The sequence below is a fragment of the Mirounga leonina genome, unplaced genomic scaffold, assembly GCF_011800145.1.
Source record: "Mirounga leonina isolate KUSES-001 unplaced genomic scaffold, KU_Mleo_1.0 Mir_166, whole genome shotgun sequence".
Classification (NCBI taxonomy): domain Eukaryota; kingdom Metazoa; phylum Chordata; class Mammalia; order Carnivora; family Phocidae; genus Mirounga; species Mirounga leonina.
The window spans coordinates 33,834,551-33,859,134 of record NW_023270418.1 but is presented as its reverse complement, the minus strand read 5'-3'; the positions used below and the strand labels follow the sequence as shown (position 1 = coordinate 33,859,134).

At 53.1% G+C, this 24,584-nt stretch overlaps 1 protein-coding gene across 1 annotated transcript in view; it reads left to right on the top strand.

Annotated features, from left to right (window-relative positions):
• The window catches only part of CPT1A (carnitine palmitoyltransferase 1A), a 49,380-nt gene that overhangs the window by 3,964 nt on the left and 20,832 nt on the right, over window positions 1-24,584 (top strand). The window contains exons 2-9 of the mRNA XM_035013463.1: window positions 11,121-11,274; window positions 13,225-13,364; window positions 17,461-17,632; window positions 19,187-19,288; window positions 21,422-21,559; window positions 21,908-21,985; window positions 22,671-22,778; window positions 23,514-23,601. Of these exons, the coding sequence (XP_034869354.1) occupies window positions 11,134-11,274; window positions 13,225-13,364; window positions 17,461-17,632; window positions 19,187-19,288; window positions 21,422-21,559; window positions 21,908-21,985; window positions 22,671-22,778; window positions 23,514-23,601 (967 nt within the window). The 5' untranslated portion in view covers window positions 11,121-11,133. The remainder of the gene's footprint in view (window positions 1-11,120; window positions 11,275-13,224; window positions 13,365-17,460; window positions 17,633-19,186; window positions 19,289-21,421; window positions 21,560-21,907; window positions 21,986-22,670; window positions 22,779-23,513; window positions 23,602-24,584) is intronic.

Sequence of the window (24,584 nt, the reverse complement as noted above, 5' to 3'; positions counted from 1 at the left end):
TGGCTTCCTCCGAGGTCCCGGGGCTCTTGATTCCCAGGGCGCACACCTCTGTTCGTTATGATGCCCCGGTGGGAAATCGGCTCCATGAGGACCGGGGATGTCAAGTTTCTGAGGAGTCAAGCTAGGGGTTAATTCCTTCAATTTAGAAGCCCCTCCCACCTCCTCCCACTGCCCCACTAAAAAGTAATACATGTTTATATTAAAAGCAAACATAAAATAACTTTGCCCTTAAGAAATTGTCTTAGGCTAGAACTCAAACTTTACTTCTCATGAAAGCCTTTCTCATTTATGAGATAATGCATCTGTCACTAATTTTCCTAAATGTCAGCTCCTCTGCTGCCCTTAAAAAGACTTAACGTGAAGAGTTTTGGTTTCTATTTTTTCAAACACGCCCTATTGCACAACGGGAGGTACAAGAAGGTATCCTAGAAATGAACCAGGAGCACTGCTGCAAGCTGAAGGCCAAAGTTAAGTGGTCTGGGAGGTATCAGATGCGGCAGGGCGTGGGGGGGGTGGGCGGGGAGAGTGAGCGGGGAGGGGTCTGGCGTTAAGAAGGAGGAGGCAGATCCACATGGAAACCCACGTTCCTGGAGCATGGGACGGTTGGGAAGGTACACTGTGTTCCTGCATTAAAGGCCTAATGTGGTGTTGGGTCCATCACTTGATGTGGGGAGTGGATATTCTGCATGCTTTATGTGCCAGGAAACAATCTTACGATAAGGCGATGACATTTGCTCAAGGTCTCTGTCTCTCTGTCTCTCTTTCTCTCTCTCTCATGCACACACACAGGCTGAGTAAGTGGCAGAGCTGGAATTCGAGTCCAGATCTGTGTTCTCCAAAGCTTGTGCTCCGTCCCTGTAACAGGCTGCTTTCCAGACCCCTGTGCAGGCCGAGGGCCTGGGTGTTAGAATCCCCCCCCCACCCCCCGTGCCCGCTGGATGTGACACTGAATCAGCCGTGTGTGTTTCTGGGTTTCCAGTTCCTCATCTGTCGAGTGGTGCCTCTGACATCTGTCCTTCTGTCTCATAGAAGGGGATCCAGTAAGAGGCCAGATGTGAACATAGTTTCAAGGGTGCGAAATGGGCACGGGTTCTAGCAGATAATATCATGACCGCAGGCAGGTTTTATGGATACGACTGAGCGCTCCAGTCCCTGGACTGGAACTGGGGCTTGACGAGTTCAGTTGCGCTTCTGGGTGTAAAGGTGAAGAACATGCGTGGGAGATCCACCCTGCCCCTGGTTTTAGGAACATTTGTGGGAACAATGTCCTGGTATGAGGAGAGGTTCAGGGGTCTCTTCCAGCAGCAGGACCGCTGTTGGCGTGGCTGGAGGCAGGTGCTTACCGGTATGCATCTGGAGAAAAATACCTGAACGGATAGAGCAGGTAATTGGGGCCTGCCTAGACATTCTGTTATTTTCTTTATAAAAATGTACCTTTGGTGGGGCTCCTGGGTGGCTCAGTCCGTTGAGCATCTGCCTTTATCTCGGATCCTGATCTCAGGGTCCTAGGTTCAGCCTCATCTCAAGGCTCAGTGGGGAGTCTGCTTCTTCCTCTTCCTCTTCCTCTGCCCCTCCCCCTGCTTGTGTTTTCTCTCTCTCTCAAATAAATAAAGTCTTTAAAAAAAAATGTGACCCCCAGTGACGTTTCCTGAATTCTTTGCTCTTGCTCAGATCATATTTCTCTATATTTATCTGATTAGTTATTACTTACTGAAGTAGGGCAGTATCAGGTATAAATTTGAATTTGCTTTATTTTAACGGTAACTCAGTGGGCAGAACCCGTGTTTTTCTGGAGCCGTAAAACAAAGTATAATGATTCAGAATTCTTTCTATAATCTGCCTTGACTCTGCATATTTACCCCATAAATATGAATGGTGTATTATCATATACTTCACCGCGATACATTAATTGTATGGCCAGTTAATTAATGCAAATATTGAATGCCCTGTTATGAATTCAAGAGACAACATTTCATTAATGACAGTTCCTGCACCTTTCTGGTACATGAAGCCCTCCCAGAGATGTCAGGTGAGTTTTGAGTCTCCCATTCTTGCTTCTAAGATGCCTCTGTCAGGTTAGGGAAATGATCTGTATTTGTATAACACTTACTGAGAAAACACGACGCAGTTATGGAGAATCCTGTCTGGACACGGCTCAGAGAGCGTATTATGCCTACACACAGGTGGAGAGGGGCCCTTTCTGTTGATCTTCCCTTTACTGCTAATTTTTGCCTGCCCTAACTTCTCACCCTTAATGTGAGCTTGATAGCAGGAATACTAAATACCGAAGGAGCAAGAAGGAACCTGAGCAAAGTCGTGAGCCCTGCTCCACATGCAGGTCTGGGGAAACCCCTGGGCTCCGTGATAGCCTTCCGGAACCTTCTGGGTATTTTCCTTGAAGTGCCGCGGGGAACAACACTGAGGCTGGCCTGGGTGCCACCTTGGTAGCCCTACTTGGCAGGAACATGAGCCATCCTGGAGGCAGAACCAGCTTTGCGTAGCCAAGCAGAACCCTCCCAGGCCCTGGTCGCTGGACCTTGGAAGAACAGGCCGTCGATGACCACTGCTCTGTCCTCCAGGAAAGCCCAGGCTGCAGGCTCTGCCCGCGGTGTCTCCTCTCGACAGTTTTTCCGGGGGGGTGGCCCGAGTGTCATCCAGCCGCCCAGCTTCCTCCCTGGTGAGGGGTCCAGGCTGTGCTCCCGGAGACCTTGCCGGGTGTTGCTGCTGCACTCAGCCGTTGCTTCCTGTGGGTAACCTTTCCTCCGAGGAGTCCCAGTGCAGCAGCTGCTGACCGCTAGAGGAAAGGCGCCGCTCTTCGCCGGATTTTCGTAGTAGGCAGGGCCCACTGCTCCTGCGTGCAAGCAAATTGTGCAATTCTCGTGGAGTGACTGGTGCCTGCGAATAGTTTTAGCGCTGGCACCCATCGTGTTTGTAGTTACTGTAGTTTTATTGCCGACTGCAATCACATCGTTTCGGTTACAACAGAGTGACCTAATTTTATATTTGTGTAGCTTTAGGACTCTTGCGTGGAACTTTTAACGGAGTACCTACACTTAACTTGGCAGATGAGCATGTGGGGTTTGGAGCTGGATGTGAGTCTGATCCCCAGCCCTGGGGGTTGCTGGCTGTGACCTTGGGCAGGTGTCTTGACACCCTCACGTTGGTCTGCTCCTTGGAAAATGAGTGCCCATCTCTAGCGGGAATGAAATGGGTCACGCGGGTGAGATGCGTATCACCTTGTCCAGCCTGTGCCAAACAGTTTGGTAGAAGGAATATTTTGTACCTTCATTGTTAAAAGCACAGAGACCAATCTGTATGCCGTTATCTGTCTATCTGCCTAGCTACCTTCCTCTCTCCTTATCTGTTGGTTGAAAGACCTCAGGCAGCACATAATTACATATTTTGGTTGGATATCACACAACAGGTTTTATTGTTTGTTTATTACGGAGGTGATTTCCACATCTGAATTTTCCCCGGGCCTGTTTTAGAAGCTGGCTAAGCACTTTGCATTGTGCTGACCTTTCACCTCCTTTCCTTAGCCCGCTGCCTGTCCTAGAATCCGAGGGGTGGGGATGGCGCTGGGCCAGTCTTCTCCTGGAGGGGAAGGGGACCTGGCTCAGGGATGGCTGGTGTTATGATTGGCGGGCCGCTGACCTTGTAGTCAAAGAGTTGTGGTGAAAAAGAGTTAGTTGATTGAGGAGGAGGAGGATGGAAGGACAAAGTAGGCACATCTGAAAAACAGACCAATTTATTGGCCAGAGATTTAGGGAGTGGCATTGGTCAGAGTTATCAAAATTAAAGTAATCTGACTGAAATTGAACAAGGTGGTGTAACATCCCCCCTCCCAGATCGTTCACTTGGCATTCAGTGTTGGAGAGCTGTGGTCCTCAGTGGAGTCAGGGTTGAACAAGGACTCGTGTCCTGGAGACGCCCCCCACTTTCGTTGGGATTGAGTAGATGAAGAGTCACCGGCCAGCCAGTGTCAGGAGAATCACCAGATGAAACTGGTAGAAATCTGTTCTCCGGGCATGTGAGCTCAAAGGCCGCCCTATAGGAGGGGAGTTTGAAGCTAGGTGTGAAGCCAGGACATGGGAATGGAAAAGGAGCAGAAGGCACCCCAGCTGTGAGTTGGAGTTAGCAGGCCCCCTGGTCATGGTCAGGGGGGCCTGGCCCAGGTGGGGGACCGGGGCAATGGGCTTGGGAAGCCGTAGGAACAGCCACATAATAGACCAGCGATGTGAATTTATAAAAATTGTGGTAAATAGGTCGTTGCTGTCAACCAGAGTGCCTTACTCTGGATCTTGGTGTCTTTCCAAGAGCGGATTAGGGTAAGATGCTTAAGCGCTCTGGTGCAGACCTTGGAGGATCTCTCTCCTGTAGTGGCCTTCATGATTTCTAACGTCGCACCATCACATGGTGGCCATGCTCAGCCTGGGGGTGGGGCCCCCAGGTATGTTCCAGGCAAGGAGGTTCGCGCAAGCTCACATCGGATGGGGCTCCCAGGTGGGCTCTGCACCTGACGCGGCCCGAGGGGTTGTCTGCAGTGCCCGGGAAAACAAACAGGTCCACAGCCCCGCAGCCTGCCAGACCACAAAGATGGAGAGGGCTTTCTGTCTTCCGCACGTCGGATAAATTTCTTCATGTCTCCACGCAGCTGGGGGCTGCTGCCTCACGTGGCCACTTCCAGTTTACCCCTGAGCAGGTCTGGCAGGTGCAGAGGGAGAGGTGGCCTTACAACAAGAATAGTCCCCAAGGGGCCTTCCCTGGGGGCCCAGCCAGAACTGGGGGAGGGGCAGCAGCCAGCTTGTGCTCCCGGAAGGTGCTTCTGTGATCACTCTGTTACGTCCTGCTCAGATTTCTGGTCCGAAGGCCTCCGGGAGTTGCTTGGTGGTGATTCCAGGGAACAAATGAGTGACCGAAAGGGGAGTTCAGCTCTCTTTTCATGCATCCGTGTTTTCTTTGCAACACCCGCCCCCCCCCGGCCCCCCCCTCCCGTCCTCTCTGCTTCTCTCGCCCACATTCTCATGAGAACTCGGGGCACAGGTGTGCATCCTGCCGAGCAGGTGGATCCCAGCGGTCATGCCATGTACACTTTGTCCCCGGAGAAGCCACCCCTTTGCACCCAGGTAGTGGGTGTTCAGCGGGGACGGTATGGTGCAGGGACAGGGTCCCTTTCCAGATGATCAGGCTCTGCTGCTTGCACCCAGCACAGGGGGGAGGCACAAAGAGAGGACGCTCCAGCCTGCGTGTGTCAGGGCCTGGCAGCCAGTGGCGCGGTTACAGTAGGAGAAACTGTGCGAGGGTATATGAAGGATGAGGGATTCTTTTGCACTTGACTGGCTTTAGTGTCCAGTGGAGGCGTGCGTGAGACGCAGAGTCGTGTGTGCAGGTGCAAGTTAAAGCCCCAGGCAGGGTCCCGTGGGGGGCTGACTCCTGGGGTGCAGAGTGGCTGGAAGAAGAACCACTGACCCCCAGCTCAGAATCCTGAGAATCCCTGAGAGGGGCAAGCGGCCGGAGCCGAGCAACTCTGAGAGTCTGTGTGCCTGGTCGCCTTATCCAGGAGGAAGAGGACATTGAAGGAGGCCAGCGCCCAGAGGCTAACAGAGGCGAAGGGTTTAGTTGTGGACCGCAGGTGGGCCGTGGCAGAGCCCCCGGCAGCCCCAGGAGGCAGGGAGGGGCTGCTTCCTGCTCACCAGGTCCCCCGGGGCCCTGCTGTGCTGTGGCCTTTGCTGCGGCCCTGGAAGGTTGTAGGGATACAGAGAAGAGGCTGCCCTGAGTAAGTGTCCTGCGTCCAGACGCAGGCCCGGCCTGCCAACTGGCCCAGGGCCCTTCCTCTTCCTCCTCAGGGTGTTGGGGTTCCCAGCTGCACTGACAGAGTGACAGGACAGCCGTGCCTGGCCAGGGACTCCACAGAGGCTGACCCAGGAACGGAGAGTTGGAGACCAGGCAATGTCGAGTCGATATGGCCGGTTCATAGGTATTCTGTAGTTACCTGTGTGCATGACGTCTTAGGATTTAAAACTTGTAGGACACCGAACAGTCCTGCCGTGTAGTACAGTAAAATCCCCTGGGGCTCTTCTGAGGCCCTCCTCATTCCTGGTTGTCCGTGAATGAATGAATGGCTTGCCTCGCCCCCCCCCCCCCCCGCAGGTTGCCTCTCCCCTCCCCCAGCCTCCCGTGTGGTCAGCCTTTGGGCAGTGGCGATGGTCGCTGTGTGTCTTCATCAGTTACTCCGGCGGTCCTTTGGGGGAGACTCGGAGGTGGGGGAGGCGGGGCAGGCAGGCAGGTTCACCCGCACCCACCTGGGTGAAAGGTGAGGGTGGGCCCCGCGTCGGGTACCGAGATAGCAGTTCCTGCTAGGGAGCGGTAGGTCAGGGGTGCTGTGATCCGACAGAGAGCCTTTGTTGTTATTCTAGGTGTCGGCGGGTGGGGTGGGTCGGGTAGATAATCCCATGTTGTGAATGCCCAGGACTGCAAGGGCAGGCTTGCTGTGGGCGGGCAGCAGCCCTGGCAACGGAACCCCTTCTGATTTGACTCGGTCTCGGTGCACGGGGTGTGGGGCCTCACCTTGCTCTGCAGGGGCTGGCTTGTGGCTCGTGGGGCTCGCCGGGGAGATGTGTCCGGAAGGGCGGCCACTGACAAGCGCTGGAAGAGGCCGGGAGCTTTGAAAGTTAGTGTCTGATTGTTCGATGTAGCACCGACCTCCAGCGTCCGGACAGGTGTTTTATTTCGTTAAACGTATTTTAAGAAATGATTAAGAGAGGATCACAAACCTACAGAAGAAAAGAGACCAGCATAACAGACCCCGCCATATGGCCACTGCCCGACTTCACCAGGTCCCACGCGTGGCCAGTTCATACCTCCACCCCCAGTGATTTTGAAGCAGACCCTGCACTTGACAAAGGACAAAATTGCATTGATATATATTTCAGTATGCATTGCTAAAAGACAGCAGCTCTTTTATTTTTAAAGATTTTATTATTTTGAGAGAGTGAGCGAGCGAGTGAGAGCGAGCATGGGCAGGGGAGGAGCAGAGGGAGAGGGAGAAGCAGACTCTCCGCTGAGCAGTGAGCCCAATGCAGGGCTTGATCCCAGGACCCCAGGATCATGACCTGAGCCGAAGGCAGACTCCCAACCGAGTGAGCCACCCAGGCACCCCAAAAGGCAGCTCTTTTAAAAAATAACCGCAGTATCCTACGCCCCCTAAAAATATTTAACGGTTAATTCCTCGATGCAGTGAGCTGACCCTTGCTTGGAGGAGTGAGTGGGACACTGGTGGGCCCGCCCACCTGCGTTACAGATTTGAGGAGAGAAGGTTTAGGTGCATTAATGTGGAATAGATGACACTTCAGTTTCACGAGGCGGCTTTTTTATAGTAACCGCTTTATTGAGGTATGACTTAGCGCACTGTCCCCTACGCCCATCCAAAGTGCACGCTTCTGTGGTTGCGAGTCCCTTCGCAGACAGGTGCACCCAGCACCACGGTCCAGATTTCGAACGCTTTCCTCACCCCAGAAAGAAACCATCCCTCCCCTCAGCCATCTACCCCTCTCCGTCCCCCCGCCGTGTACCCCCCCCATTCTGGACACTTTGTGTACATGGAAGCGTGCAGTGTGTGGCCTTTTGTGTCTGCTGCTTTCCTGTACTAGGGAGGTTCTTGAGGTTCATCCGTGTGACAGTGCTCCGTTCCTTTTTAACAGCCAAAGAACACTCTGTTGGATGGCTAGACCCCATTTTATCTACCTGCTCATCAGGGGAAGGACATTGGTGCTGCTTCTGTTTTTTGGTTATTGTGCGTAATGGCGTTTTAGGAACCTGTGCGTGCAGGATTTTGAGTGGACTGGTGTTCAGTCCTCTTGGGCAGGCAGCCGGGAGTGGTAGCTCGGGGCCGTGTGCCAAGGCCATATTTAACCTTTTGAGAAACCGCCAGACTGATCCCCAGCGTGGCGGCCCCATAGCGCATCCCCACTCGCAGCGCGTAGGGGTTCTGGATCCTCTGTGGCCTCGCTCATGCCTTGGCAGTGTTGTTACCTCGATCTTGCAGGTTCTAGCCGTCCTGGGGGGTGGGCCGTGGCATTTGGCCTCGGTTTTGATCTGCATTTCCCCACAGCCACAGGAGGTGGCCTTCTGAGTGTAAATTGTTTCTTCTTTTTTTTTGAAGGAGGCTCCATGCCTAGCGTGGAGCCTGGCGTGGGGCTTGAACTCACGACCCTGAGATCAAGACCTGGGCTGAGATCAAGAGTCGGACGCTTAACCGACTGAGCCACCCAGGCGCCCCTGTAATCGTCAGTATTTTTAAACGTGAGGCTGTGGATGCCAGGATAGAGGGTGGGATTGTCCCTTTACTAGATTTGCACAGGGCGTGTTTCGAACCTTTGTCTGCCGGTTCACTAATTACCGCGATGGCTGGAAGTGGGAGGTCGGCCCAGGGCAGCACCTTGCCTACTGCAAAACTAGAAAAAGATTGCTCATTTAGGACTCCTATCTTTGGTTTTTAGTTTGAACCAATCCAAACGAGCAAATCCTTAGTTAAAGTCAGGGTTCTGACAAGGCCATTGACTCCTGGCAGGGAGACTGCAGATCCTCTGTCTCGCCTCCCTCTCTCTGCCCGGCAGAAGTTAGATCCCCGGGTGAACACTGGACCTATACCTTCGGATAGAATCGGCTACAAATGCTATGTTTAGGTTCCATCTACTGCCATTAATAATCCCTCATGTCCTTATAAAGCCCTTGAAAGATCTTACAAATCATGGAAAGGGTGGCCAGTCTGTAACTTTGTTTGCCGTGCTTCTGGCTCTGCAGAATTCTCTCTGTGACGCCCACCTCCCGCCGCATGGAGGGGTCTGAAGCCTTCGTGAAGAGGGGTTAAGAGTTAACCTTGAGGCGCTGGCAGAATGCTCAAGCCGCTTGGATAGCTTTTTGAGAAAAGGACACCCTCTTCCACATCCTGAATTATCTGCAGGAGGCAGTTGCTTGGAGATCTTGCTGTTTTCACACGTGGCATCTTTTCCTTCAAAATTGGCCAGGCTAGGGAGGTTGGCTCCATGCCTGCTAGATAACACGTAGATCATCGTGAACACTTTGTAGATCACTTTAAGCTAAGGTTATTCCCAGGGAATTGCAGTCTTGCCAACTTGCTCTTTTCCTTCATAATCAAAGCAGAGTCGTAGGTTCATGTGCTGACACTTCCCAGGGGGTGCCCACCCCAGCCTCTCCCTCTGCCCCCAACGACGTCAAATGTAGTGGGTCCACCCACCACTTCTCCTCCCTTCCTCCTCTGCCTTCTTCTTTAAAAGATTGATTTATTTGAGAGAGAGAGCGAGCATGAGCAGGAGGGGCAGAGGGAAAGGGAGAGAGAGAATCTCAAGCAGACTCCCAGCTGAGCGTGGAGTCCCACATGGAGCTTGATCTCACGACCCCGAGATCACGACCTGAGCCGAAATCAAGAGTTGGACGCTTCACCGACTGAGCCACCCGGGCGCCCCCAGAGTGGTCTTCTTGAGAACAGAAACAGTAACTTAAGGCCCTTGGATGGTTTTCCTTAACCCTTCACATAAAACCCAGCTGCCTCCCCTGACTGCCTCTGGGCCTTCCTCTCCAAAGTTAGCGGCCTGCCCTTGACCCCAACCATCCTGTCCTTGACCTGCCCTTGACCTCTACCTAGAGTCCTGTTTTACCTTTGGGCCTGAAAGGCTTGCCCTCCAGCCAATCCTCCTGGGCTTCCGTGTCACCCAGGAGGTCCCCTCTCTGACACCCCCTCGTCTTCTGGCCTCCCTGTCTGAGCTGGTGGGGGGCAGGAGGACTTCTCTGCCAATGTCTCGGTCCTCTGTGTGGCTGGCATGGGGGAGGCAATCAATACATGCTTGCCGAAGGAGCCAATGAATGCAAGCTGCGTGCCTCTCGGGGCCTCTAATGGGGCGTTTGTTCCAATTAGCTGAAAACTAAGCTAGTTTGGCTTTTGTAACTGGGCATCTTTGAAAGCACGATACCTGTTGATTTCAGTTGGTCCTCCACCCGCACTCGGTGGGCTTCAGCAGGTAAAAATAGGAGAAATAGTTGGTGATAAGAAAACACACACACGATTTTGGATTTTTGTTACGGTTCTTGGTAGCTTCCCCCCCCCCCCCCGCCGTTAGCTTCCTTTCGATCACGGGGCGCTCCAGCAGAGTTTAGGAAGAGATGGCTCGGTCCCACGGCTCCAGAAGGTGGCAGAGGGGCCGGCTCCACCGGAGGGAGGCCGGGAGGTGCTCCAGAGTTGCCAAGGAAGAAGACAGGAGCCAGGGGGGAAGGGAGCCAGAAGAGACCCGGCTCTGAAGCCGTTGAAAGGAGACGTGCTTTTATTCGTTGGGGCAGGGCAGGTAGCCCAGAGCCAGCCTGCTTGCAGGAGGGTAAATGCCCCCCCTAGTTAATGTTCCACCCCTTGGGTTGTTGACCCAAGTCAGTCATAGCCTCCGAGGAGGGGGAGGAGGAGGAGGAGGAGGAGGAAGGAGACCTGGCTCCGTCCGTAGACATGCCTAAACACCCACTCCTGAGGATTCTGTGCGTCTCCTTCTCATGGAGTCTTTTTTGCTGCCTGAGATGGTCTCTCAAGCCAACAGCCACATTGCACCCCAGAGTCCAGAAATAAGGGGTTCAGGGCCATCACGGACTCATCTGTGGACCCTCTGGGTTTCTTCTGTGCCAGCCTCCAGGCAGCTGGTGGGTGGGGATGAGATTGGCAGGTGGTTAAACGGCCACCAGCTTCCTGGGTCAGCTGGGTGTGGCCCGGGCTGCTGGCCTGGAGGGATGGTTCAGTGGGATGGCCGGGGCCGGGGGTCGGGGGTAGGGGTTTCCATGGGTCTGGACACTGGAGGCTCGGGGATGGAGGTGGTGGTGGGAGGTGCCACTCCTGGACTCCGCTGGCCACCCCGGGCCTCCCAGCAGAGGCGACAGTGGGCTGTGCAGTGCTGGGCAGGTGGGGGAGGGGGCGCTGCGCGGGGGTCTGTGAATGGAATATTAAGTTTGTGAAACGGCTGGGAAAGACTTCATGCAGAACGAATCCCAGGTCTGGGTGAGGGGTTTTCTAATGTCCGGTGACATGCTGGCTGCGTCACACTCTGCACTCCTCCCCCTCCTGCTAGGAGATTGCCGAAGATGGCAGAAGCTCACCAAGCCGTGGCCTTCCAGTTCACGGTCACCCCGGACGGGATCGACCTGCGGCTGAGCCACGAAGCCCTCAAGCAAATCTATCTGTCTGGACTGCATTCCTGGAAAAAGAAGTTCATCAGATTCAAGGTTGGCCAGTCCTTGTTTAAATCTGTATGGTGCTCACTTCAGCATCCGAGAACACGTGTAGGTGCTGGTGCAGTGGGCGTGTTTGAGTGCTGATCGGCATGACTGATACCCCCTCGGTACTTAGGAAACGCTTCCGAGTACACCGGCTCACCGAATTCTGTAAGGCGGGCAGGGGCGGCGGCACCCTCTAGGCAGGGGCGTGGGGGCTCACAGAGGGTGAGTGACCTGCTCAGAGAAGTAGAGGAAAGACTAGAACCCATGTCTCTGAGTCCAGCACTCTTTACATCTTGTAGAAGAAGGATTGTTTCCGAGCTGTGCCAACGGCCGTGAGTTTATCTAACAGATGCCTCGCTGGTAAAATAGTCCGATGTTGAAATACATGTGTAAATTCAAGCAGAGTTAACTTCCTATGTTCTCAATTCGGTTTACCTGAAAGACTGGAAATGTATTCACTGGTTTTAATCAAGCGCGAGTGTTGTTCTTTTAACTTACCCGTAATTTAATTTATTTCAAAAATCACAGAAGGGATAAGAGGCGTGTTTGGGAAGAATTCAAACGGGATGACCTTTCATCGAGTTACCTGCCCGGGGAATGAGGAAAACTCCTACCTGTATTTGTTTTCCCGTTTCCTTTTCTGAGGGTGTCGCTCAGAGAAGGGCTGTTGAGAAGGCCCAGGAGCCAGGGTAGGGTGAAAGCAGTGAGTCAGAGGAGGGGGCCGGGCCCCTGGGAACCTGCCGGGCAGGACAGGCGCTGCGGGCGGGGCCGGTGGCTCTGGGGAGGAGGCGCCACCTACAGGGGGAAGCGCGCGTTGTCACCTGACCTTGCCGGGAGCAGCTCCTTTTCCCCCCTCTGATCAGGAAGAGAGACTTGGGTGCAGAGCTGGGGCCGTCCGTCACTGCAAGCCAGTGGAAATGTTCTCTGGTTTTCAAGAGGTTGTAGTACAGCTGAGGAGGCAAAACCAGTAGGTAGGAAGAGAGAGGATAGACAGTTCACAGCCTCGCCTGACCGCGTGGCTGGCAGCTGGACGGGCTGCAGGGGGAGGCTGGGGTGAGCGGGAGACCTTTTAATCTGGGCCCTTCCTGACCCCGTTGTAATGTCATGTAATGTAGTACATGTACGTATCTATCCGAGAACACCAGGAGAACCCCCACTTTGTTTAAAATCTCTTTCTCTTACACTTCTAGACAATCGAAAACCCAGTGGGAATGGCATGTAGGGATGCAAGGAGCTCCTAAAAGAATTCAGATAAGCTTTGAGAGTTTTTAAATCCATTGTCTTGGCCAAATCAATCTCTTGTTAAAGACGGCTTTAGTAAGATATATATATATTTTTTAATTAGAAGTGTTGAAACAAACACAGAAATAAAAAGAATAAGGAGCCGCAAGGCTCACCTGGGTTCCAGAATTTTGTTTCATATCCGTCTTCCACTCCTGCTACTTTTTTGTGGGTTTTAGGGTGGGGAAGTAGAGGGGTTTGGCTGAGGGATCGTACAGCAAATTCTCAACATGCAGTCAGGTCTCCTGAAAATACTTGGGGATTGAGCAGCCTCTTGATTCAGGAGCGGCAGGAGGGGTGGTTTTGGAGCTGGGGGTCTTGGGGCATCCCAGGCAGATTGGGGAGAGGACATCATGGTTGGCTCAGTGACGTCCTTAACTCGAGGGTGTCGAGAGTCAGTCTGGGTGGAGCTCGGGAATCAATGTTAAACTCATGCCTTGGGTGATTCAGATGTCCTGGGGTCACTCTCGGGGTATCTCCTTCTGGGAGGGATTTGGCTCAGAAATAGAGGAAGAGAAGGGGCTGGAGTCTCTGGGGAAGACATTCTATAGTGGTCACTTAGCCACCGTGAACTACAAAGGCCTCCTTCCCCCTGCTGTCATTCCACTGCCCCATCACCAGGAGCCGTGGACTTTGTGGGCGGGCCAGTACTCATGGTGCATGTTCTCTTTCTAGAATGGCATCATCACTGGTGTGTACCCGGCGAGCCCCTCCAGTTGGCTCATTGTGGTGGTGGGTGTGATGTCAACCATGTATGCCAAGATCGACCCCTCGCTGGGGATCATTGCGAAAATCAATCGGACCCTGGACACGACGTAAGTACTCTTTTTCAAATCTCAAATTGTCTAGGAAGTTAGCGACTTTTGTTGCTGATATTTTTATGTCTCTTCGAATATAATGGCCATCACCGTTCTGATTCCATTTGAAGCTTGGCTATTCTCCTGCTGTAGGCTTTCTTCTGTGTTAAGGTCCACAGGGGGTTTGGAGTCCCTCGTGGCCCTTTCTCTGAAGACGGCCTTGGTCCTGGGTTGCACTGGGACTTCATGTCAGGGCCCAAGGTTGTGGTCAGTGTGCTTAGCCTGGCTGCAGGGTCCTCAAAAGGAATTTCTGCTCCAGGAGCTGGTCCTGGACACGGTCAGCTCTTTGCACTGGGGTCTGTGACCCTGAGAACTGACTGCTCTGGGGGGACCTCAGCCCCTTAGCTCCTTGTCCGAGTGGCTCAGAACCCCGGTGGGAACCTCAGCACTCTTGAGAGTTTCCGGCTTTTCTGGGAGCTGGAAAATAGGCTCTCTTTCTACCATGATTTTTGGCCTAGAGGAGCCTCTGGGCTGGTATTTTCTTGGAAAGGTGTACGTGGTGCCTGGGGTCCCACGTGGAACGTGGGCATGCGCTCGAGCGCATTTATGGAACCCCTCTGAAATCCTTTCTTCCCTCCAGTCCCAGGGATGGCCCTAACGCCCATGCAGGGTCCCCTGGCGGTGACCTCGCTCACGAGGGTCTCCGGTTACTCCGTTTGTGTCTGGCCCTTGCTCTAGAATACTTGCTTTTATTTTCTGATTGGAAAGGATCCCAGTACCTCCAAAACCACCGTGGTGGTTCTGTGCCAGACCTTCGATCCTGTTTCTCAGTTCGTTGTTTACCCTGGTCTCTTACTACAGAAATCATGGTCCCCAAGTCCTCGGCCCATAGGTGGGCTTTGCTTTTGGTCCAGGGGTTGCGTGGGGAGGCTGGGGCCCCCTGACCTCCCCGGGTCGTGTCTGTGGTGTCGGCCGCTGGCATAAGCTAAGCAGGTGAACTGCGGGCCCTGCTGGTTGTATGGCTTTCACATCGTCCCTTCAGAAAGGACTAAACTGGCAGGGTAGGACTTCAGGTGGAAACCCCCAGCTCATGAGTGAATTCGACTCTGATTACTCTAAAGAAGTAAGTCAGCTGTTTTCGCTTAAAGGTGTGAACTTGTATCTCCTGGAGTGGGTGCCCCTTCCTCCTTGTTCCTTCTTGTTCAAAGCCCAGAGTCCAGCGGAGTCGCTCATGGCCTCCAAGCTGCCTCAAGAACGCTGGCTTGTGCCTTTATAAGCGTCTGCGAGACCTCGAATAAAAATTCCATCATTTCAGAGCAAGTGTGCCTGGGCTGGACCCCTGCCAGATTCCCTGCTCTGCCTGGCGGCCGGGGACGCCGAGGCAGGGACCCCGACACCCCCCACACTCCGGGGAAACCTTGCTCCTCCTGTCCTTGCGACCCCTGCAGACAGCTGGTCCTCTGCACACTGGGTCATGCTGTTTCTGCGTACTTTTCAGACTCTTGTGGGTTTAACGTGGAGTTTTAATGTACTTTCCACTGTGGGCTCTTAATGCTGGATTATATTTAGAAGTGTTGGCTATTTAAAGCCCTTTATAATCTGGGTCTTTATACGATTTGTTTCTTTGTCCCTCTAAACCAATTGCGGTGAACTGGGCCATCCTTGGCCCAAATTTAGAAAGACCAGGTTAAGGGTCAGCGTCTCCCAGGCTCGAAGGTCGTTCTGCAACTGTCTTTCCGGAGAGCACCTCCGACTGTCCGAGGTGGCTGTTTTCACAAACGCAGACGTACTAGGCTGGGTTTGCTCTGCGTCCATCCAGCTCCTGCCACCTCGGAAGGACCGTGCTCTTTAAAAGAAAGCTTTTTTTTTTTTTTTTTTGCTAATGCTTTTCATTGAAGTGCCCATGTGTCTATTATAGAAAAAAATCACAACACAAGATTTGACAAGTTATATGGACACAAGTTTTGGAGCAAAAGTGTTTTACCTTGAAGATAATTTGTTTCAGTGTTACTTAAAAGTATCAGAAGGTGTTAACTTGGTGGGTTTTAAATACTGGAGGTATCTTTAGGTTATGTATACATTGTTTATTTTAATAATTCGTAGCACACAGGGGCGCCTGGGTGGCTCAGTCGTTAAGCATCTGCCTTCAGCTCAGGTCATGATCTCAGGGTCCTGGGATCGAGCCCCACATCGGGCTCCCTGCTCCGTGGGAAGCCTGCTTCTCCCTCTCCCACTCCCCCTGCTTGTGTTCCCTCTCTCTCTGTGTCTCTCTCTGTCAAATAAATAAATAAAATCTTTAAAAATAAAAAAAAAAGAGAGACATAATTGACGTAACGTTTTATTAGTTTTAGGTGTATAACAATGATTTGGTAGATGTATGTAGCTCAAACTGATTACAAGTCTAGTTAACTTTCATCTCCACATATAGGTACAGAATTTTTTTTCTTGTGATGAGAACTTTTAAGATCTACTCTCCTAGCAATTTTTAAATATACAATATGGTATTGTTAACTACAGTTACCATGATCCCTAAGGCTTTTTTGTCTTATAACTGGAAGTGTATACCCTTTTTTTTTTTTTTTAAGATTTTATTTTTAAGTAAAATCCCACATCCAGCGTGGGGCTGGAACTCACAACCCTGAGATCAAGAGTCACACACCCTACCAACTGAGCCCGCCAAGCGACCCTGGAAGTTTGTACTTTTGGACCACCGTCCCTCCTTTTGCCCATCCCCTGCCTCGGGCAACCACTAGTCCACTCTGTATCTAGGAATTTAGATTTTTGTTTCAGATTCCACGTATAAGTGAGATCCTACAGTAGTAGCTGCCTTTCTCTGTCTGGACTTACTTCGCTTGGCATAATGCCCTCAAGATCCATGGTTGTCACAAATGGCAGGATTTCCTTCTTTTTTGTGGCTGAATAACATCCTATGATATTTACGTAGCACACCTTCGTCCATTCACCTGTCAGTGGGCACATAGGTGGTTTTCATGTCCCGGCTGTTGTGGATGATGCCGAAATGGACGTGGGGGTGCTGATATCTCTTCAGGAGAGGGATTTCACGTCCTTCCGATAAATACTCAGAAGTGGAATTGCTGGATCATAGGGTAGTTCTATTTTTAGTTTATTTGAGGAAGCTCCATCCTGTTCTCCACAGCGGCTGCACCAACAGTGCCCGAAGGTTCCCTATTTTCTGTGTCTTTGCCAACGTTTGTTATTTAAACCCTTTTTATTTTATAACTAGCTTGTGGTTTCTGAAACAACTGGAACTAAAAACCACCAAGATTTTTTACAGCCCCATCTTTACCATACGATGTATCTCTTTCCTTAGCAAATGAAAACATTTTCTCTCTTTAAGTTTATTATTTAAATGACCATTTTATGGGGCGCTCGGGTAGCTCAGTCGGTTGCATGTCCAACTCTTGATTTCGGCTCAGGTCATGATCTCAGGGTCCTGGGATCAAGCTCCATGGGGGGCTCTGCATTCAGCGGGGAGTCTGCTTGAGATTCTTATTTATCAGAGAGAGAGAGAGACAGAGGCAGGCAGAGGGAGAAGCAGGCTCCCTGCTGAGCAAGGATCCCGATGTGGGACTCAATCCCAGGACCCTGGGATCATGACCCGAGCCGAAAGCAGATGCTTAACCGACTGAGCCACTCAGGCGTCCCCAAGCTCCTTTGATATAAACAGCTATAATAGTTTTCCCAAATGATCTGAGCGTCTCATGAGTAATGGCGAAATCCAAAGTGATGTTTGAGGAACAAGAAGGTACAGGAAGGGAACGGCTCAGATTTGCTGTGAACGCCCAGCTGAGGAGGTGCGAGTGGACCCAGGGCGTGGGTTTCATCGCCGGCAGGCCACCACCTCACACGTCCCCTGTCCCCATCCCTAGACCCTGGAGGAAGTTGCGCATTTTCCCCGAGGACACAGGAGGCTTGGTTTGTCCTGAGGATGGGAGAGTGATGCCTGAGCCTTTGAGAGTTGGGCTGGCGCTAAGGGAACCTGGCGTCCCCTCTTGGATTCGGGGCCCACGGTCTTGTGTCGAGGGATGGCCGCTCTGGCTGGCAGTGCGTGGCGTGCCCGCTAACGTGTGCTCGGCTTGTGTCCTCTCCCTAGCAGCTGCATGTCCAGCCAGACGAAGAACGTGGTCAGCGGCATCCTCTTCGGCACAGGCCTGTGGGTGGCCCTCATCGTCACCATGCGCTACTCCCTCAAGGTGCTGCTATCCTACCACGGCTGGATGTTCGCCCAGCACGGCAAGATGAGCCGCGCCACCAAGATCTGGATGGTAATGACCCCCACGTCACTCTTGGTGCCGAAATGGTGTGGATTTTTTTCTAACCGCTTTATTTTGGGGTACGCTTGACATGCAGCAGGCCTCCTGGCTGTTTAGCGGTGTGCATGTGGAGGTAAGGATGCACCTGTGAAACCATGGTCATTATCGGTGCCACCAGCTTAGCTCCCCGCCCCCCAGAGCGTCCTCATGTCCCACCCAGCTTTTCCTTTGTGGTAAGAGCACGTAAGATCTGCCCTCTTAGCAAAGGCTTAGGTGCGCAGGGGTGGCGCTGTCGGGGGGCCCATGCCCCGGGCAGCCGCCACCTCCCTCGCCACAGTATTCATCCTTCCGTGTCTGGCTCATCTCACTTTCACAGGGTCTCACGTGAGTGACTCTTACTTTGAAGGGGGGATCCTCGGGGACCTTTCCCATTCCACACGTGGTTGGTTGACCTGGGAGCTGCAGGGGGTTGATTCACCGTGACTCCTAAGTGTGGGCTAAAGAGTATTTTCCTTTAATGATGTTGGAGAGTTCTGAACATGGTATATTAGAGTCTGCTGGGTTTGCCATCCAGGTCTTCCTTCAAGGAAAACTGACGCCCGTCCACTTTGTAGCTTTTCTGACTAACTCGAAGGCGGGCGCTCGGTGGTTTCCCTCGCCGACTGGTCCGACCAGGTCTCCCCAGTTCGCCCCGTGCTTCAGGCCGTTCTGCTAGCTCTCCTCGGCTGCAGCCTGAGTGTCCCTTGGTTGCCACGTGTGTGGACGCTTGTCCCAGTGTCCCCCCTGACTGCTCCACCTACGAGCTGACCACCACCTCCCGGGGGCTGCTCGTGAGAGGCACCCCCACGCCCACGGGCCTCACTCCCCCCAGACCGACTTCCTGCGCTCACCTGGCTGTAAGATGGCTGATTTCCACAGAAGCAGAATCTGGCCCCCAGCAGAGAGTCCGAGGGGGCGCCTGCCCTGTACGGAATAAGCTAAACGGTGTTCCCTAGGATGGCATATTCCTGGCTCCCGTCCGGCTGAGTCCCAGCTGCCCTACGTGAGCCCGAGGAACTCCTCGGAGGTCTGGTCAGCATGAGATGGCCCACTGTTAACACCAACTTTGATCCTTCCATGAAAGCAAGGGCTGAGAGGAGGCAAATGTGTGCTCTCCGCTAGGCGTGAGGGGCCACGGTGCTGCCACGTCCTGGGGTTGGCTCCAGGTCCAGGCTTCTCAGTTCGGCCCCTGCCCTCCCCCTTGCCAGGGCTTGGAACCCGTCCCAAAGCCCAGAGCCTTGCAGAGGTAGCCGACTGGATCTTGGCCCCGTGCAGATGTGCAGGCAGCCGGCAACCTCAGGTGCCCAGCTTGGCCGGGGCATCTCGAAGCATCCGTCAGACTTGGGCTGGTTTTTGGTTGGGGTCACCCGTTTGTTGGCAAAGGCCTGTGAGGTATCGGGGCGGAAAACAGACCGGAGACGATGCGAAGCCCAGAAAATCAGTAAAGGGTCGGCAGGTCGAGAACTGGCTTCATATCTTTAACATGGTCTCACGTTTTAAACCGCACCTTTTTTTTTTTTTTTAAAGAGTGTGGTCAAGATCTTTTCAGGCCGAAAACCCATGTTGTACAGCTTCCAGACGTCGCTGCCACGCCTGCCGGTCCCGGCCGTCAGGGACACCGTGAACAGGGTAGGTGTGGCCTCGAGCTCCCTGGGACACCCCCTCCGAGCTGCTGGGCGTCCGGGGGTGAAGGCTGTCGGTTGGCCGGATTAGGTCTCAGCCGTGTGCTCGTCCGGCTGTTGTCAGAGGCCTCTTCCTTTCTAACATCAGCATGTATGAGGTGTATTTTTCAAAGCATCACGTTTGATAGACAGCTTTGCAATTTTTTTTTAAACAGCTTTGTTGTGATTTAATTCACATACCGTATGGTTCCCCCGAAGCGTCCAATTCAACGGTCTTCGGTATGTTACATGACTAGTTGTTTTAAGTTGTGGTGTATACGTATATAACATGAAAATGACCGCTTTAACCACTTTAAGCCATGCAGTTGTGTGGCACTGAGTATGGTCTCATTGAGCGGCCTCCACCACGGTCTAGCTCCAGAACTTCCCATCACCCAAACCCCACACCCGTCTGCTGGCCGTAAGCCTGGATCTGGGGCCCTGGGGCCTGGTGGGGCCGCCCTCTGCTTCACCTGTGGAGGAACGGCTGGGCTGGATCCCACAGGCATTCCCACCGAAGCCAACGAGGGCTGCGGTTTCTGCCTGTCCCGTGGACCCATTCTAGAACCTTGGCTTTTGAATCCCAGCCTAGTTAGTTCGTCCCTCTTGGCCTTTTCAAGTTCCCTCTCATCTCTGCTCTCTCGAGCCCTCCCTCACCTGCGGCGCGGCAGACAGGGGCCCCGCCCTGCGGGAGGGCGGCCAAGCCACCTGCAGCTCTGGGTCCGTGAGTGGGGTGCCCGACTCGAGCTGCTTCAGAGTGGTAACGTTCCACTCACGCGTGTCTCACTTTGAGTAAACTTGAAAACTTGAACAGCTGCTCGGTTTCTGGAGTGGCACCCTCCCTGTAAACATTCAAGGAGGGGTCCTAGAGATCTCCCTGGGGCCCCAAAGCTGTTTTCACGGCAGACAGAACTTGGCGGATGGACACGTTTCCTGATAAACCGAGGGCCTTACTTTCTAGAAGTTTGCTCATGTATATGGCAACAGCTGTTGATGATGGTCTCGAAACCCCATCACATCTGTGACCTGCCACCTGGGTGCTCTCACTCCAGGGTGGGGCTGCTCAAAGTCAGGGGGCCCCACAACCCTGTACCTGGAGACCTGGCCTTGACCCCGAGCTTGGCCTTCCCCGTCCCATCGTTCTGGCTCCTCCTTCCTGCTTCCCAGTGTCCTGGGCTCATCCCCGGCATGCTCCCTGCACTGTCCTGAGTCACTGTCGAGTGGGTGGGAATAAGGCTTTCATTAAGGGCTGAATGATGGACAAAGACTAGTGAGATGTCCTTGTCGGCCGAACCATGATCTTGTCGCTCCGGAAGTCACTCTGGTGATCTTGTAGTGATGCTTGGTTGGAGAACTAGAAGGCCAGTAAAGGGCCAGTAAAAGGCCAGTTACGTCGCTGACGTAAAGCCATCTGGCTAACTCGTGTGAGGACCCGCAAAACCAACTTGGGGAGTTCGTTTTTTTTAAGATTTTATTTTTATTTGCTTTTTGTTTGTTTTTTTTAGATTTATTTATTTATTAGAGAGCGAGCGAGAGAGAGAAACAGCATGAGAGAGGAGAGGGTCAGAGGGAGAAGCAGGCTCCCCGCTGAGCCGGGAGCCCGATGTGGGACTCGATCCCAGGGCCCTGGGATCATGACCTGAGCTGAAGGCAGTCGCTTAACCAACTGAGCCACCCAGGTGCCCAAGATTTTATTTTTAAGGGGAGCCTGGGTGGCTCAGTGAGTTAAGCGACCGGCTCTTGGTTTCGGCTCAGGGTTGTGAGATCGAGCCCCGCATCATGCTCTCTGCTGAGTGTAGAGGCTGCTTGGGATTCTCTCTCTCCCTCGCCGCCCCCCCCCCCCTTGTTCGCCCTCTCTCGCTAAAATAAATAACCTTTAAAAAAAAAAAAAATTTTATTTTTAAGTAATCTCCTTGCCCAATGTGGGGCTTGAACTCTTGACCTCAAGATCAAGAGTTGCACGCTCCTCGGACTGAGCCGGCCAGGCATCCCTACTTGGGGAAGATTTTTAAATCTTTTAAATAGGTTTATATTTTTTCTAAGGCGCAAATAAGGGGCCTGTGTGTTTTAACTTGGCGTGTGTGCTTTGTGTTAACCCTAGTATCTAGAATCGGTGAAGCCTCTAATGAAGGAATCTGACTTTAAACGGATGGCGGTTCTGGCAGAAGACTTTGCGGTCAGCCTTGGACCCAAATTGCAGTGGTATCTGAAGTTAAAATCCTGGTGGGCTACTAACTACGTAAGTATAGATACTCGCCATCTGTCTTGGCGGAAATGCATTCAGGTGCACATACTAGTCCGTGCCACCAACCAGCCGGGCCTCCCTGTGTGTGGTGGGCGAGAGGAGCCACTTGGGTGATACGAGGCGGGGTGTGACAGAGGAGGTATTCAGTGTGACCAGACGGAACAGGAAGATGGGGCTGGAAGTGGGCGTGGTTGCGGGGCGGGCAGGTGCGTTGTGTTTAGATCAGGAGCCGGCCGCACGGGTGTGTTGGACTCACACTAGCGCTTAGGCTCCCACACGCCCCGCCAGCCCGTGTGGCTCCCGCTGAGCTCGCCAGTGCTCTGTCCTGTTGGCACCCCGCAGGTGAGCGACTGGTGGGAGGAGTACATCTACCTGCGAGGACGAGGGCCGCTGATGGTGAACAGCAACTACTATGCCATGGTGAGTGCCCTGGGCGGGCTCAGTGGGCATCGCGGGAAGCTCCTGCCCCTGCTCCCGCTCACCCAGGCGTTCTGCCAGGGCCCAGGACCTGCTTGCCGGGCCTGAAAGCTGCGTGGCTGTCCTTTCATGTTTGCCGCGAGCCGCTCGGAGAAATACCCTCGAGGCCGTGAGTGGCCCCTCGCTGCAGGGCCCCTCTCCCTGTTGTCGCAGCTGGGCACTGTGTTGTGATGCACGGCGGCACGCGGGCCCGTGTCCCCGCCACCCCCAGAGCTTGGTGACAGGCAGCCGCGTCTCCCCGGGCCCAGGGGCGCAGCGTCCTTCTCCGCTGCCCTAGGACTCCGGGTGGCTCTTGTCTTCCGAGGCATCGATGGCCTTGGAGGGCACTTCCCGTCGTTTTGTTAGAAACCCCACCGTTTGGGTTCTGGTAACTGGTATTTAATAGCTTTAATAACTGGCCAGCCTCGTTCTTTGTCCGTTTTCTTTCTGTTCTTCACTTTTATTTCTTGTAAAACACAAAGCTGCCCAAGTGTAGGAAATGCAGTCTTAATTTCTTTTCTATTAGAGCAGGTGTGATTTAACACAGATGGAAATATTTTAACAGTGCGGAAATGCCCTCCTGTGTATTTCAGTTAGCGTGGCTTCTCCCATGGACGTTCTCTCTGCCGACATGTGTTTACCTTTTCAGGACTTGCTGTACATCCTACCGACTCAGATCCAGGCAGCGAGAGCGGGCAACGCTATCCACGCCATCCTGCTCTATAGACGAAGGCTGGACCGGGAGGAGATCAAGCCGGTAGGCAAACACACTGCTCTGTAAACAGTTTTCTTTAAACGGCTTCGTTGACTTAGTGCACATGCCTGAGGCACAGTTTGATAGGTCCTGTGATATTTATATAACGAACCCCTGAAACCATCACTGCAGTCCAGGGAGTGAACACATCCGTCACCCCCAAAAGTTCGCTTGTGCCTTCTGTCCCTCTGGATCACTTGTACTTTCCAAAGCTTTGTGCAAATGCAATCATACAGTAGGTTCTCTCTCTCTCTCTCTGGTCTAGCTTCTTTCACTCTGCGTAATTACTTTGAGATTTCATTCTCCCTGTGTATTCTAAGTGGATCTACATCTCTTGTACTTCATCCCGTAATCCCCGCCGGAAGAAGCTCTTGTTTACTTTTGAAGGAAAACATTTGAGCTGGTAAATTATTCAAGAAGAACAACACATTTCTTTCTTAGATATCCCTTTGGTTGAAGTGTCAGTTTGTAAACGGTCTGTGGTGTAAATGTCAGTTGAGAAATGATCGAGGAGAAGGCGTTACTTGGGCAGGAAGGGTGCGGGGCGCTGAGCCCAGGGCCGGCTCAGCGAGTCTTGCCGTGAAGGTCGGCGGCCCAGGGAAGAGCTGCTCTCCGCAGTTTGGAAAAGAAAAAGTCAAGCACTGTGTGCACAGAAAACAAATCCAGTGTTTCATTTGCTCCTTACCCCTTCCCCACCCCCCCGAGGAATTTTTTGTTTGAAACGTATTTTTGTTGCAGATTTTTGTGTTGGGATCCACAGTTCCGCTCTGCTCTGCTCAGTGGGAGCGAATGTTTAATACTTCGCGGATCCCGGGAGAGGAGACGGGTGAGTGGGGCTCCTTCGGGAAGCATTTTTGCTCCTTACGTGCCGCGGACGGAGGTGGTGGACGGGCAGCACACGGATTTATGCTGACCCCTCCTGAGAGAGTGAGATTTCAGGTTCAGGAACATTCCTTCTGTTGAATTTCCTCGGTCTTTCTTAGGGCATGTGACTTATCTTTAGACTTCAGTTTCTCTTTGGTCGAAGGCTGTCTCCCAGGGTGTTCCTCCCAGGTCTGGTTAGGAATATTCCTTTTCTTCATCTGGCTCCCTCGGGAGTTTTGCTCTGGCTCACATGCAGGGTTCCTGTGTAATGCATGCTGGCTTGTGCTCAGGGGGCTGGGCTTGTGATCTAGCAGCTCACTAGGAGCAGCCTGACCTGGGACAGCTGATCCCCATCCCTGACCCTCGCAGAATGCCAGGCAGCCACGTAATCGGAGCCAGGACACCCTCGAGAATGAAAGGGAGATCACATGTCGTCACCTGGGACTATCCCAGACCAGCCAGGGCTTAGGCTGGGCCACCTGTGAGCCTCCGGATGGCCGTGTGGGTAGCAAATACTGGCCACTTGTGACAAACTGGACCCCATCTGAGACCTCACGGTGGGCTGTTAAAATGAACCCACTGCTGCTTTGTTTGTTTTAACCCACTGCTGCTTTCGAAGCTGGCAGAGTCCCAAGCTGATCTGGCTTTCGGGGGGTGTTGTTATAGCCAGGTACCTCTAGACGACGAGCCCCGGGCAGGAACTTGTCCTGTGGTGGTAGGCATGGGGGTCCTCGAACATAAAAGCTGGCCTCTGGGTGGGCTTCCGTAAGTGGATTCAGCCTTTTTCGGTTCCGGGACCCAGAGGCTTTCTGAAGACTCCAGCAATGCACTCAGTACTTTCACCGTGTGGGGTGTTTCTGGCTCGAAAGCCAACCTTTGTCTCTCTCACACTCTGGAGTCCAGTGATCTGTGGCCAGATTTTTGTGAAAAGTGGATGAGTTGGCA